This window comes from Protopterus annectens, chromosome 13.part0 (assembly GCF_019279795.1).
Source record: "Protopterus annectens isolate FY-2018-M chromosome 13.part0, PAN1.0, whole genome shotgun sequence".
In the NCBI taxonomy this organism is placed as follows: domain Eukaryota; kingdom Metazoa; phylum Chordata; order Ceratodontiformes; family Protopteridae; genus Protopterus; species Protopterus annectens.
Genome location: NC_056747.1, coordinates 626,754,245 through 626,769,840, shown reverse-complemented (window position 1 = coordinate 626,769,840; position 15,596 = coordinate 626,754,245). Strand labels below are relative to the sequence as shown.

The following is a 15,596-nucleotide window of genomic DNA, read 5'->3' as shown; positions in this document are numbered from 1 at the left end:
GAGCTGCTTCCTCTAGTTGTTGTCTTTCAGCTTTTCCCAGTTAGGGGTCGCAACAGTGGAACTCAGGTCCGCTAATGATTGGCAGTAGATTTTGACGAACGCCGAGGTGCCAGCACGACGTTCAACCTTCAACTAAGGCACGCCCATTTACGCATCTTTTTGGAATGCCCACCCAACCATGGGGAGGACATGCAGACACCACACAGAAGGCACTCCAGCCGAGAATCGAACGGGAGAACCTCTTGCTGTGAGGCAACAACGCTGCTGCTTCCTCTAGTACTGGCTTTAATTCCCTCAGTCTCCGTTCTTCTGCTTAACCAGACACTGCTCTCAGGCTGAGTCTGAAAATGGACTATGTAGTTCAGTACTTTAACCCAGTTAACAAATAGAGATAAATAAATGGAAATATAAATATATATATATATATATATATATATATATATATATATATATATATATATATATATATATATATATACAAATACACACACACACATATGGACAGATTAGAAGTCCTAGAAATAAACCAAATGAGAAGGCAGGTTTGAAGCTAGGGCTTTCTGAGGGTATTTGCTTGAACTTTATTAAGGATATCAGCAAGTTGGTCTGTTCTTATACATGTAGTTTTGTGTGTTTGTTAGATGAGTTCAGAGGGAATACGAATGTATTTCCAAAAAAAAAAAAATTAGGGAACTACGGGGACAACATTAAAATACCACCTTTTTAAGACACACTGAGTTCATGGAAAGAGTCTATTTTTAATTAATTGCAACCGTTTTAACAAAATAATCTAATATTTTAACTGTGCTGTTGCTTTGTTAATGTCAAAATTCTGTGCTGATTTGATCTCACTTTTGTCTTTGTGTGGTGCCTAGGCACTACAAAGAAAGAATAAATAAGGGAATGTTTGTTAATACAGTATGTTTTTTGTTAACTTCTGTCATTTGTTGTAAAGGTAGCTCACCTTTGTGTAACAATTAGCCTTTTGTTAGTGTAAATCCTTAATGTTGTAACTAGAGATGGATTCTTTTTTTCTGTTTCAGCTGCTCTTGGACACTCATTCCCTGAAGACTGTTCTCTTGGATCTTCCTTCAGTTGGGTCCCAGGTGCTGCGAAAGGCTCCTGCCAGCTATACAAAGATTGTTGTGAAAGGCATGACTCGTGCTGAAATGATACTAAAGGTTGGTATTGTCTTCTAAGTTGTTTTAGTAATGTGGTGACTGAGAAGTACATTACTGCACAAAGACTGACCTGTTACTGTGTTGGCATGTAGGAGCTTGGATTGAGCCCACTGTTCAACTTTGAGGAGGGGTATAGAATTTGTCTGATAGCATCCTGGAAGTGGCTTATTTGAGTGTCTAGTAGATGGCACTGAAAGAATGTATTTGTGAGCAATTCATCCTCGCCTATGGGTTCCAGGATCTACTTCTCTAATCTGCTGTATAAGTAAAGCTGTGAAATTTGTGTAACATCATGTAGTGCCATCAGTGCTTCTAGCAAGGTAAATAGTAGCCTGAAATAAGGGATTTTGTCAGCACCAGTACTTCCCAATTCCTGCCAGTATCACAACATCTTAACCATTATCTGCCCCCAACAACATAGCCAGCATGCTACCAACTGGCTTCTGGAATGGACTTTTTAAAATGTATATAGCTATATACATCGTGTCTATGTTATATACTCGAAATTTCAAAACTTCGAACCTCATATGATCGACACCATATAAGTGACGTTTGAAACATCAAATATAAAAGAAAAAAGAAAAAGAAAAACTTACCTAAACGCTCTGAGCAGGGGGCAAGCCCCCCACACCTCCACTACTTAAATATACCAACTCCGAGATCGCACTTCAGTGCAGAAAAGGGAAATCTTCCTATTCTGCGCCGTACAAAGCCATTTGTTTTAACCTTCGAACTTGTAAAGGTTTGATCATATGGTGTCAACCATGTGACATTTGAACTTTTACAAGTTTGAGATTATCATAGGAACCCTATACATCTAGGTATAGGTATTTTAGGTATAGGTAATTATTGCGACCTTTTTCTTGGCTGCAATAAGATGAACACCTCATTTTTCTCACTTGTTGACTCTCATCCTTTTTCCTGTCTGCAACTGGACTGATGGGTGGAATGTAGTAGCAGAATTTGCCTTAGAGAACCAGAGAAGTTGGAAATAGGAATTTTATACCAGAGAAGTTGGAAATAGGAATTTTATTCCCTTTCCTAATTAGTTCTTGTAGAGTGGTTGGACAGTAGTGGAGAGGGGAATTCTGTAGTCTCTCCTTATAAGCTAATTGCTTACTATGTGTAGAAAAAATATTGACACTGTATATATTTGCTGTGTTCTTTTCAGAATTGGGGTTAGGTTGCAAATTTCCTTCCCTCTGCCAGCAAACATTACAGTTTTCTACCTTCTGTAGAAGGAAAATTGTTCCTCCAATGTGCAGGTGCACTCCTTTGCAACTCTTAATTACTTCCAGTTTAGTTCCTAAACCTAGCTCGGTAGTACCTCAACAATAGTCTTACATCTGTGCCAGCAAGCTGTTCTAGGCCACCATTCCCTAGCTAGTTAAAACAAGGTGGTTTCAAAGACTGTAGTCCAGAATGTATTTGTCATCAAGGTTATGCATTATCTGAAAACTTCCCATCAGTATGCCGCACTTGCAAGCTAGCTTCCCAGTCAGCCTTCTTCAGATTATGCATTTTACTTTGGCAGACCTGCTTTCTTTGATGCTGTCAGAGGATTTCCCATAAAGGAAGGAGCAGCCCTTCCCTTTGTCATTTCTTTTACCACTGTGTTTGCCTTGGTAGAACCAGTACTGCTGTGTGTTTCACAAATTGCTGTCAGTAAGTCTTTTACTGTACTTTTTCAGTTAAGACCTTCCTTAATTATGACCCTTTTCACCATAATGCAGAAGTTTGATTGGGTTTCCCAGCAGTAGTTCCTTCATATATATTTCTTGTTCCTAAAAATGGTTTTGCAAGACATATATGTTGTCTTCATCTACTGACTTGACTTCAACCAGTTGTATACCCTGCCTGGAGTTTAATTAGAATTCCTTGTATTTTTATAACAATGACCACGAGAAACTGTCTAAAGAAGCAGTAGAAGTGACCGTCTGGTTTAGAAAAGAATATGATCATGCAAAATTGTGTAAAGGAAAATAGACGTGTCATTCTGGCACAGAAAACACAGTTCAGGAGTTGCATATGAATCATTGGAGAGACAACAAAAGAGTAAGAAGCCCCACAATTCCTGAGAATCTTTTAGAACTTGAGCCATTTGTCCTTCCATAGTCCCCTTTGACTTCTAGAAAGGTGTGGTACGTAACTTTTTGTGAATGAGTTCCTTGTTAAAATGTCCTACCTAAAATATTGACAACTTTGCTGTCATTACTGCAGCATGCATCCTCTCAAAGGGAAGAACTGAAGATCTTATCACCTTTGAAATCCCTTACATTGGGTATCCTTTTTTTTGCTTTGGGTGTTATAGGATGCTAATTCCATGCGTCCGTGCTCCTGGTTCATGAAATCAGTCAGAGAGATTTGTGGAAATCTGTCATTGAAAGCACTTTTGAAAGTGTTGAGGCATTCAGAGTATCATCAGAAAAGGATCTTTATTTAACAGTGCCTTCCAGGTCATTATCTTTCTAATTCTTGGAACTTACTAGCCTCTTCCACGTCAGCAAGAAGCTGGTGTAGATCACTTCTCTTATGTGTTGTTGATCTTAGACACCAAGGGATTGGGAACATCTAAAGCACACTTCAGAATGTTCAGACAGCTTTCATTTGTAATCTGTACATCCTTTGAATGACTAGATGCACTTCAGTAGCAGAAGAGAGTGAGTACCCCATTTCCCACCTAGTCTCCTGCCTGTCACCACCATGTTCATAGGTAAGTACTAGGCTATCTGCCCATGGGCATTTATAAGCCTAGCCACAGAGTGATGGCTTTCGCCTCCCCATTAGATTAGTAACCTGGGCCTCTGTCAACAGGGCTCCTGAAGTGATCCCAGGGTAGAACTTACAATTACCCATCCACTCATCAAGATTTCGCTTGAAAAGGGTCAGAGAGGAGCTCTGTCGAATATGGATTGGGATTCTATTCCAGAGTACGGGGAGTCGCTGGGACAGGAATCTATCCCTCCAGCATGTCCTGTTTATTGTTGTACATAGGTTCAAGTCGCTAGAACGAGTGATTCTGAGGGATCTCGTTTTTTGAGGTGAAGCATGTCCATTAGTTCAGGGTTTGACGTGGTCCTATAGGTCAGACATAGGTCACCTCTGAGAAGACGGTAAGCGAGTGAGAAGAGCTGGAGCTTTTTTAGTCGTGCTTCATAGGGTAATTGTTTAAGGCCCTTAATCCTCTTAGTGAGGTACTTCTGTGGTCTTTCTAGTTGTTGCAGGTGTCTAGTGAGGTACATCCCAAATGGGGCATTGTACTCTATTATGGGCCTAATGAGTGAGGAGTAAAGGGGCACAATCACCTCCTTGGATCTGGATGAGAAACCATTTGTGATCAGGTCTGGATTGATTTCCATTCCTGCTTGATACCGATATGCTTCTGCTAAATTAATAAAGGAGGCTATCTTACACTTGTTCTCTTCACATTTCAAAACTTTTATTATGTTTGGATCTGATTATGTCAGCAGATATGTGTGCAGTCCCTAAAATTGCAGATCTATACATGTAATCAGTTTTGAAGAGGCCCATACCTTCTTCAGAATGAGGAATGTAAGTACTCTTTGCTTTAAGGGGAAGTCAATGTGTGAACACACTAACAGCTACTATAGTCATACATAATAGCTGCTTCCTGTCATCATCATTTATGTATTTAAGTAGTTGTGATCACATGATCATGGTCATTTAAATACATTCTGAGGATGCTTGCACTTCCAGCAAGAGAGTGAGCGACACCTTTGCAAAGATGCTCATCACACTCCCTAATTGGTTGTGTCTGGAAAAACCACTCTGTTTGCCCTGCCCTGGCTAGGGCTTTGCTTCCAGTTCATGTTCCCAGCAGATAGAAAGTCACTGTTGGATGGAATAGTCACAGTAATGAGTCAAAAACTGAATAAACTTTTTCCCAAAAATTGAAAAACTGAGAATTGAGCAGTAATTCAGTAAAAATATTTTTGAACAAATTGTAAGGAATGGATTTCTCTGTTTAAACAAATTACTATGGTGGATTTTTTAGTGTATGTGAAAACAGAAAGTCCTCATCGATTTAAGGGCACGCCCCACATCCTTTGAGAACTTGTTTTGGATTGTTGGCCTGCTAGTGGGGATTCAGGTGTTGACAGAAAAAGAAAGAAGTAGATGGTGGAATGTTTATTCTGACAAAGCCACCTGCTATGCCAGTACTCTGCCACTGTTCATTAAGCTGACACTGAAACACACACAAAAGACCCCAGGTGCAGTACTATACATTGCTGAATGGTGGACTGCAAATGCCCCATGAATTTTTGGAGCATTAACATGCAACATCTCAGAACTGCCCATGACATTTCTGTCATTTTCATACACTGCACTCAAAGGAAGTGCTTAGATATATGGGACAAGATCTAGCTGTTTAGCTATGGCTGTGTGTGTCACCAGCCACATAGCCAGCTTACTTGGTAAGAAATGGAAAGACCAGTAGTAAGTAATCCCAGGTTTTCTGATTCAGACACAAAGCATACGCTGCTGCTTAGTATGGCCAATTGTTTATAAGATCACAAAAAGAAACCTGCTTAGCAACCTGGATAATTACTTAAAGGCTGACTTAACAGTTACGTTCAGTGGTTGGATTCACAAAGTAAGTTAGCAGAATCTTTCATGTATTGCAATGTGTGGCTTTGCAGTTGTATGTTCTCTGTGGAGAAAAAAACAGAAGTTACAAAAATTCTCTTTTATTTTGATAAACTGTTTGGCATGTAGGCGGAAGGCAGGGAGGCAGCTGTATACCTCAGAGAGGTGGGGAAACCAGGAGGTCAGCAGTTTTTTGTTTCAGAAGTCTGTCTCTTTGTAAATGACAGAAATCAGGAGGTCACATTTGTGTTAGGTATATAACACCCAACAGCCTGTTGCCAAAGTGGCCTGGAAAGACATATCAAGTATAAACAGTTATGTGCTACTTAGCTGGTATCCATTTGTTGAAGGCTTCAGCGGATTACTAGACTGTTGAAGGCTTCAGCAGATTACTAGACCCGTTGAAGGCTTCAGCAGATTACTAGACCCGTTGAAGGCTTCAGCAGATTACTAGACCCGTTGAAGGCTTCAGCAGATTACTAGACCATCCAGCTTTGGAACAAGAACATACTGTCATCATTGCTCATCAGGAAACAATTATAGCACATTGAATATTACTGACAATTGCAGTTTATCAAATTTTCTCTGACTTCGAGGGTTGTTTCAGCTTTCAGGACAGGTTTATTTCATCAAATTGTGGTGACTGTTAACTTTCTGAGATGTCCAGAACTCTTCAGTAAAACAGCATTTCTGCTGCTTAGTTTGCTGGGTCATGTATCACTTTACTTGTTACTGCATTACTGACTCATATCTAATTTTCTCTTCACAATTAGATTATATACCTCCTGTCAAGAAATGGGGTATTACCAGTGTGTGTGTGTGAGTGAGTGTGTATATACATCATAACATCGAAGTAGCAAAAAAGCAAGCAGCAAAATATTTATTTTAAAGACTAGAAACTTAAAAAAGCAACTTTAATTTTTGGCAGGGAAATAAACCCTTATACCCCGATGTGGTGGCTGCATTTCACACCCCTTGCTAATTATATATGCCAACTCCTAGATCACACAACAATGGGAAAAGGCACATTCCATCTCCTTGTTCTTTCACAGTCTCCCACAAAGTAATGGCAGCAGAAGCAGTTATATGATTGCTTCCGCCAGCATTAAAAATGCTTAATCTAATGACTATTTGATAATATGGAATGTTTGCATATATGCACACACCCATATATACACACTTTACCCATTTGGTAATATTTTTTTTTTTTTAGATTGATCCCATAATCTCTTTGACCACCATGTCCAGCATTATGAACCTCTTCATGTGTCTAATGCATAATGTGGCAGATGGAAATGGTCAGGGCAGCTGGAGAAGCCATAGCCTTGAGGCACTTGCAAGCTAGCTTCCCAATCGGCCTTCTTCACATTATGCCTTTTACTTTGGCTGACCAGCTTTCTTTGATACTGTCAGAGAATTGTCCATAAAGGAAGGAGCAGCCCTTCCCTTTGTCATTTCTTTTACCACAGTTTTTGCCTTAGTAGAACCAATACCACTGTTGTGTTTCACAAATTGCTCTTGTAAGTCCTTTACTGTACTTTTTCAGTTAAGACCTTCCTTAATTATGGCCCTTTTCACCATAATGCTGAAGCTTGATTGGGTTTGGTTACACCTTTTCAAAGTGTCCTTAATGAATGCTGTGTTTGAAGGGTTATCCTTGTTTAGCTCATTGGTGAAAGAAAAGTTGCAAAAGAATGAGCAGAGGTGCCAGGACTTTGTATGCTGTAGGATTCTTAGGCCCCTCAGTGATCTTTCTTTTTTTTGTTTAACACCTTTATTGAATTATCACTTGTGACATAGGTAAATTTACATTTATATAAAGGTAATCAGTGTGTTAACAAGTTCACGTTTACAAACATTATACTTCACATCTATCGCTATGTATCATATAACCTAAGCAACATTACATAAATTATTTAATTCCTGCCATTTTTTTAAACAAGAAACGTCTTTATTAAACCATTACGTACAACATAAACAATCATAAATTTATATAAATGAAAAAAACCACACAATCCTAGTTGCAAGCCATTTTACATCACAAACCATACTGACACACTCCCTGTTGTAAACATTATTCAGCGCTTATATTCTACCCAATCATTTTCAGCAAACATTATACACCTCATTTACATACTGCCTTCTTTTAAACCTCATTCTTCCTCTGTATGTATTGCTCCCACAATTCCCATTTTTTTCTGTGTAGTTTGCCCCTACCCTTTTTCTAAAGATCTCTGTTCCAGTTGTTTTATCTCTGTTACTCTATTCACTACTCCTGGTATAGTTGGTTTAGATTTTGATTTCCATTTTCTAGTAATTGCTTTTTTTGGCAGCCACCATAATTAGACACGGCAAGGCCTTACCATGTGTAGGCAATTCCGACTCTGTATCATAGCTCAAAAAATCATCTCCCTTGTCACACCAGTCTGTCCACCCAGCATCTCTGACTGCATCCTACAGGGAATCCTTAAAGTCCACCAACTCACCGCACTCCCAGAAAATATGTTCCCAATTACCTCTCTCTCTCCCCTGTCACACCTCCAACATTTGCTGTCTACCATAGGAAAAATTCTCTGGAGTCTACTTGGGGTATAAAAATATCACTGTAAATATTTCCAGACAAAAATCCTAAGTCTTCTAGGTTTTGTTGCTTATTTGGGAGGCATACATATATCCTCCCATTGTTTTTTTTGTGAATTGCTTATCAAATCTTTCTTCCCAATTCTCTCTCAACTCCTCTGACTGATTCTTATAGTTATCATGCAATATTTTATATGCTGTACTACTTATTCCCTTTTTAATGGCAGCTTTTGTTCTAGATTCTACTATCAATTCTGCCAGTGCTGGCCTTTCTTTTAGAATTCCCCTATTTATTTCTTTTTGCCTGTACTCTGATATGAATCCTTGATAGGGAAGGCAATCTCTAACCTGCAGTCCAGATTAATTCTTGGCGTCTTCCCATTCTATCATCTTTACCTCTCTAGTTATTTGCTCCCAATACCTTGGTTCCGTTGCCAGATTTCTCCAAAAAAATCCAGGCCATTCTTGTGTGTTGTCTGTATCCCTAATTTCAGTCATCCCTATTGGCAGAATCTCCTTTCTCCATTCCCATGTTGGCTTAGTTATTAGGATACGTTCTGCTACTTTTTAGATATAATATTCTGTATGATTATTGTTATTCTCTTTAAAGACCTGCATCCAAAATCCCAATCTCTCCTTGTTTCTTGAGCTCCCCCCAGTTTCATCATCATCCCTTTTTACTTTGAATTACAGTTTTCTGATTGTGCTGTGTGTAGAAGCCTTAACTGTGTAGCTCAGAAATACCCCTTCAAATCAGGTAATCCCAAACTGCCCTGTTCTGCTGGAAGAGTCCGCTTATCCCACTTGACTCTGGCCATCTTCCCCTCCCAGATAGTCATTCAGCTCTTTATTAATTGCTATCCGCAACTTCTCTTCTGGTTGATAAAAATTTGCCTGACCTGTGTATAAGACTAATGGGACTAAAAAAATTTTAACTGCTTGTCTCTTACTGTCCATATGCATATAACAAAGCTTCCATTTTCTCAGTTTTTATATTATCTTTTGTTTAGTCTAGGCCCTTCAGTGATCTTATAGTAGAAACCAAAAAGGTCCTCATTCTCTCTGGTTTTGGAAGTCAGGACATCATTTTGAATCTACCTCAGTCAGAAGCAGATGTGGCAAAAGTGGCCCCTCTAACCTATGCAGGCCCAGAGACTGAGGAAGTCTGCAAAACAAGAGGTATCATGGGCCTTTATCTGACAGGAGGCCCCAGAACCCCTGAATGTCAGCCCTACTACTCCTCTCTGAAGGTAGTCTGTCTCTCCCTCTTCCTAGACTCAGTGGCTATTACATTTAATTTTTGGAAGTTCCACCCCATCCCAGTTCCCATTGCCAGATGTCCCACTCAATCAGGTAAATGCTGCATTAAGAGAGATAGGAGAGGAGTTCAGGAGATTTAAGAGGATCCAGTCTTTACTAATTCAGAGCTCTGCCATTTGGTCTCACCACAGCCCCCCTCCCCAGCTTTTTCACCAAATGTATGGCCATCATAACAACTCACCTTTAACTTCAGGGGTACAAGATATTTCCCTGCTTAGATGACTGGCTCCTGGCTGCGCTTTCTTCATCTTTGCAAATACCTAGTTATTTCTTTGAACATTCCCAAGTCCAATCTGATTCCTAACTAGAAGTTAGTGTTCCTAGGCTATCTGCTTCATACCACACTCTCAATTGTCTCTCTTCCACAGGGCCCATAAATATCACCTTTTTGACAAATGTATTAATCAAGATAGATAATATTGACAGCTTTTTTAAATAGTACTTTTTATACATACAGTTAGCCTTTTATGTAGGTTTTATGTCAGTATTTACATTTTACAGATGTTGGTTTTGATTGTGTCTTAAAATGTAAAATGGTTAGGAAATAAACATTTGAGCAGTTTAATTGCATACTGTAAGAAAGCTTTTTTTTTCTGAGAGAAATCATGGAGAGTAGTCACTACGATCGGTTTCTCTGCTGATATGCTTTTGGATTTTGCAGGTCTGCATTCTTTTGACATGATCAGTGCAGTTTACATACTGCCATTCCAAACTCTAAAGCATTAAATAGTATACTATTAATTTTATACAGATGATACTGTTTTAGACTTGCTTGAATGATTTAGTGTAGCAATTTCATCTGTTTATACTGTTAATTTTATACAGATGATTATGTTTTGGCATTATATAAATATTTTAGCATAGTAATTTTCTTCTGTTCTGTTATGTTCCATATCCTGCTTATAAATCACTAGAATAAGCAAAAACTGCCCTTTCTTGGAATATGTAAACAGCTTAATATAACAGTATTCTTCACTGCCCTTTTTATACATTGTCCCCTCCATCATTCCTATTCTTAACTCTTTCCCCTAGTGCTGCTTCCATTTAATGTCATGCCTTAACATTCACTCTAACTTTCCTCCAGCACACTATGTCGTAGATCCTGTCCCAATTTAAAATGTTAATTTTATATCCAGTTCAGTAAGAATGTAGAATGTTTTTTGAAAAGTCAAAGATAAATGTAAACAATGTGTGATCCCTGAGGAGGACCATAACTGATATCTCAACATAATAGAAATTAAGGTACATTCGGTGGAGTATATACTAAGTCTGAAATTGTGGTATCTTGGAGTATCCCCTTAATCCTGAGATACAGCAATCTCAGAACTAGTATGTATAGGTAGCAAGGGTTTGGGATGAAAATAAGCCACATTTTCAGAGCTTATATGTATAGGTAGCATGGGTGTGGGGTCAAAATAAAAAGCTTTACAGGTATAACAGCATGTTTTGGCATTCAACATTTCTTGTTTGATTCACAATTTAATTTATTTATTTTTTAGTATTTGAAGTGTCAGGGCTCATAAAATCATAGGTCACAAGCACAACAATAAGGATTACATGCAAGGGTAATTTAGAGTAGTCACTAAGCATTATTCTGGCATATGGGAGGATTTCAGAATGCCTGAAGGAAACCTATGTGGATGTAGGGAGATGGGAGAACATGGCAAAAGCCATAGAGTGAGTTCAGCTTTCTGTAATACACTTTCCCCAATACTCCTCCCCAATCCAATCCAACATTTTTCTAGGTTTAAGTTTCTGTTTTTCCCTATTATATATTTGACTCTGAAACTGTGATATACCCTGCAGTTCATTTGTTTCAAAGTGATTCTATTACTGCTTTTCACTTTTAGCCAAGTGAATAATTTTTTCTCTGCACCTCTGCCCCCTGTCATGTAGCACACACACCTTGTGTTTAACTTAAATGGATCTATTTTGCTTCTATTTGTCACTGCAACATGCATGTCGCTGCCACACTGTTAAATTGGTAACTCTTTCACAAGTCTAAGTGATCAGAAATTGTGTTGTGTACTTATTTTTATGATTACTAGTGTTTATTTTCATACTGTTTGAGACTGTCTATCCCACAGTTATTTCTTGTAATTGTGTTCATTATCAATCAATCATATACCCGATGTTCGCAAGAGAAGCAAGAGAAAACACAGTACCTTTCGATCAGTCTTCAGATTAAGCTTATTCTTGTTATCTTTTGAAACAGTAACTGGAGCAGTACAAAAAAATCAGATGGTTAATCTGATCAGTTTGGGATTGAAAACCCTGTTGAGCACGCAGCAGCAGCAATTGACCACTACGGGAGGTGTGAGCAGCTAACAGTATAAGCCATACAAGAGGCGTGAAGCTGCAGTTACAAAAAAATACAGGACTAGTCACTAGTGCAAGCATGAGAGGAAGTGTTGTGCACTCCACTGTCAGGACCTTATAGCTACTGTGGGAGCGAAATTGCCAGTAGGAAAATGTCTCTCAGGAAAATCTCTGGGACACGCAATGCATAATGACTCTGTCATAGCCTGGTGTGGGCCCCTTGATGGAAAAGAACCCTTTTGGGTCAAAAGGGTCCAGTTGGCCTTAGACCTTCTCTGCCATCTCACTATGCGATGGTGAAAAAATATTGGATGCATCATGGATGTATAGTTCCTCAAACAGACCCATGAAAAGGCCAGCATGTAATGAGGAAAATAAGCTCCCATTGTAGTTCTCAGTTGTAAAAGTAGAATATTCTCTACCAGCTGTACAATAAAATCATATTTAAAAGTGTATATGTGTAACTGTCAGCCAGTATTTCACTGCCTTTAGACCCTGGTCATGAAGGATATTAGTTCACAAAGCTTGTATGTCAGGGGTGCACATGAAACCTCCCTTTGATACCCGAAACCCATTCAAAGCTCTCAAAAAATCAGTAATATTTTGTAACCTGGTTTTGATAAAAGGTAAAAATTGTCTTAAAGGTAATTACAAAAAAAATCAGATGTAGGTTGAAGGAAAGGGCCTTTACCCAAAACAGTGGTGTGACAGGGAGATTATGTAATGATTATTATATTTTGGGCAAGGTCTGAAATGACTGAGGTGTGGGAATAGCAGTGAGCTCCTTACATTGTTGTACTGAAATAACCCCCAAATCAGTAAACTGCAGTTTAATCAGTGGGCCATCTGTCAGCGGTAGATGGTAGTTAGTGTCATTCAAATATTTGTACTCTCTAGGTCATAGTCAGATGTATTCATGACAGCTGTTGCTCCATGCTTATCTGCCTGAATAATGATATCAGTGATTTTTTTCAACCCAAGCAGCACCTTTGTTTCCCTTGGCAACAAATGATCTTCACCCGTTTTTATTTTATTTAATTGTGCAGTTCAGCAATAACTGAATTTTTGAGAAGCTTAACTGCAGGGTAATAGTATGGTTACAATCAGAAGGTAAAAACTTTAATGGAAATTTGTCAAAATGTTTAAGGTTTAATTTACAACAGAAGGACTTTCTCTTTGAGTAGTTGAAATTATGACACATTCCAAGGGGACATAAATTCATCCCTTTATTTTCATACGTGTATCTAAGGCTCTGCATAATACATAATCAGAGATTTTAATCACCAATTTACTTGAATCAAAATATTCTGAGAATAAACGTACTGTTCAGCCAAGACCGGAATAGCTGGTCAAGAGGAGAAGGTCAGCACTTGCACCACACCACATGGAACACACAGCCCTCCAGAACACATACCAGCACTGCCTTCACATAAAAACACAAACCACACACCCAGCTTCGTGGAGGCTCTCAATAAAAATTTACCCAAACAGCAGAGACCTCCAAGGCAGAAATGCACTCGACCACCACAACAGAACACTAATCATGAGACTCATAACTCTCCTAAACAGTGTGCCACTCAACCAAAGCCCCTAAGGCAAAACAGCATGCCCAACACACTAGTCATAGGTGACTTGTGTGTGAGGCACACTGATGTTCCACTCACTAGGTTGAATAAGGAGAAAGTAACAGTCAGCTGCCTGTCAGGTGTGAGGCTCCACCATATAACGCACGCACTTAAGCCCCTCAACAACAGGTACAAATGTGACTCTATCATTGTACATGTGGGTGTGAATGACCTGACACGTACCTTCCTGGACTACATGAAAAGAGACATGGAGGAGCTCTTGCTCAGGCAGGTAGACCCTAGCCCTGAGCAGCCTCCTACCATCACCCAGAATGATACCACAGTACAATCAGAAAATAATTGATTTCAACAATTGGCTAAGTTTCTGGTGTCATTCTAAGGGGATCCAGTATCTGTCTGCTTGGGATGACATGATTGACAGACTTCGATGTTTTGCCAGAGATGGCCTGCATTCATCACCTATGGGATTCCGGATGCCAAGGCTCTTGCCACACTACAGTGCCTTTTTTAAGCAGTGTTCCAAAGACCAAATTACCACCGTAACAGCTACAAACAAATGCAATCTGAGGGGCATGCTGCCCAACGCTAGAAGTCTAAATCTCAAAATGCACTCGCTCGAAGCACTCCTTAAAATGGAGAACATCGACATTTGTGCTGTAATAGAGACCTGGTTCAAGGCAGCAGAAAGCACCCCTGCACTACCAGGCTATAACTCATTCCACACCTTTCGGCCCCAGAACTTGGACCGAAGCTCCAAAGGTGGTGCTGTTTCCATATTCATAAACGATGTACACACCTCCAGACTGGTAGCCCAACATAACGCATCAAAGATACTTCAGGTGCAGTTAACATTGGGTAAGACAGTGATTCAGGTCATTGCCTGCTGTTAGGTCCCAAACCATGTCCCAAGACTCGCACTCCACATTCTTGAGCACCCTGGGGAATATTAGGGTCCAACCTAACACACTGATACTGGGTGACTTCAGCTACCCCTCCATTAACTGGGAGAACTACTCCTGTACCAGTACACTTGCCCAATGTTTCCTGGAATTCATTAATTCCAGTGCTCTGGACCAGCTCATTCTTACTCCCACTAGAGGTAGCAACATCCTTGACCTAGTCATTACTAACATGGGTGACCGTTTCTCTACACCAGTAGTCAACTCCTCCTTGGTTAGATCCAACCACAAACTAATTACCCTGGAAATCCATATCCCTCCCACCCCCCATCCCCACAATAGTTGGAGTTTTTTGAGTCTGTCCATATAGGACAAGTGTTTAAGGCCTAGGATCCTCTTTGTGAGGTACTTTTGCAGCCTCTCCAGTTGTTGCAGGTGTTTAGTGAGGTACATGCCAAACGGGGCATTGTACTCGATGATTGGTCTAATGAGAGAAGAGTAGAGGGAGACAATGACTTCTTTCTTCCTGGATGCAAAATACTTAGTAATGAGATGTGCCACATAGGGCTTTCTGACCACATTGGCAATGTGGTGGTCGAAGGAGAGGTTGCTGTCAGCCTGTGTCCCCAGATCTCTTATAACACCTTCAGTGTTCAGTGGGCTACCATCAATGTGGTAATTAGTGGGAACTGAGTTTTTCCCAAAGGGAATGACAATGCATTTTTGGCATTAAGCTCAAGGCCATGGTTTTGACACCAGTCATTGGTCTTGATGAGGCCTTTCTGTAGGATGTCTACATCACTTGAGGAGTTAATGGCTCCCAGCTTGCAATTGTCAGTGAATTTGGTCAGCCAGAGTCCCATCATTTTATCTTGGACTTCTGAGAAGTAGATGCCAAACAGGAGAGGACCCAGGACTGAATCCCGTGGACTCCACTCGTGACTGGTCGACAGTCTGACTTTGAGTCTGCTACTTTCACACTGTGGGTTCTGTGAGCCAATTTGCAACCCACCTAGTGATATAGGGGTTGATGCCTAGTTTGGTGAGTTTATCAATAATTCCTGAGTGGGGAATGGTATCAAAGGCCTTGGCCAGATCGAGGT

At 39.8% G+C, this 15,596-nt stretch overlaps 1 protein-coding gene across 1 annotated transcript in view; it reads left to right on the top strand.

Moving 5' to 3' along the window:
• The window catches only part of VPS53 (VPS53 subunit of GARP complex), a 1,983,995-nt gene that overhangs the window by 1,885,055 nt on the left and 83,344 nt on the right, over nt 1-15,596 (top strand). Inside the window, exon 20 of the mRNA XM_044054290.1 lies at nt 1,044-1,181. Coding sequence (XP_043910225.1) covers nt 1,044-1,181 — 138 coding nt within the window. The remainder of the gene's footprint in view (nt 1-1,043; nt 1,182-15,596) is intronic.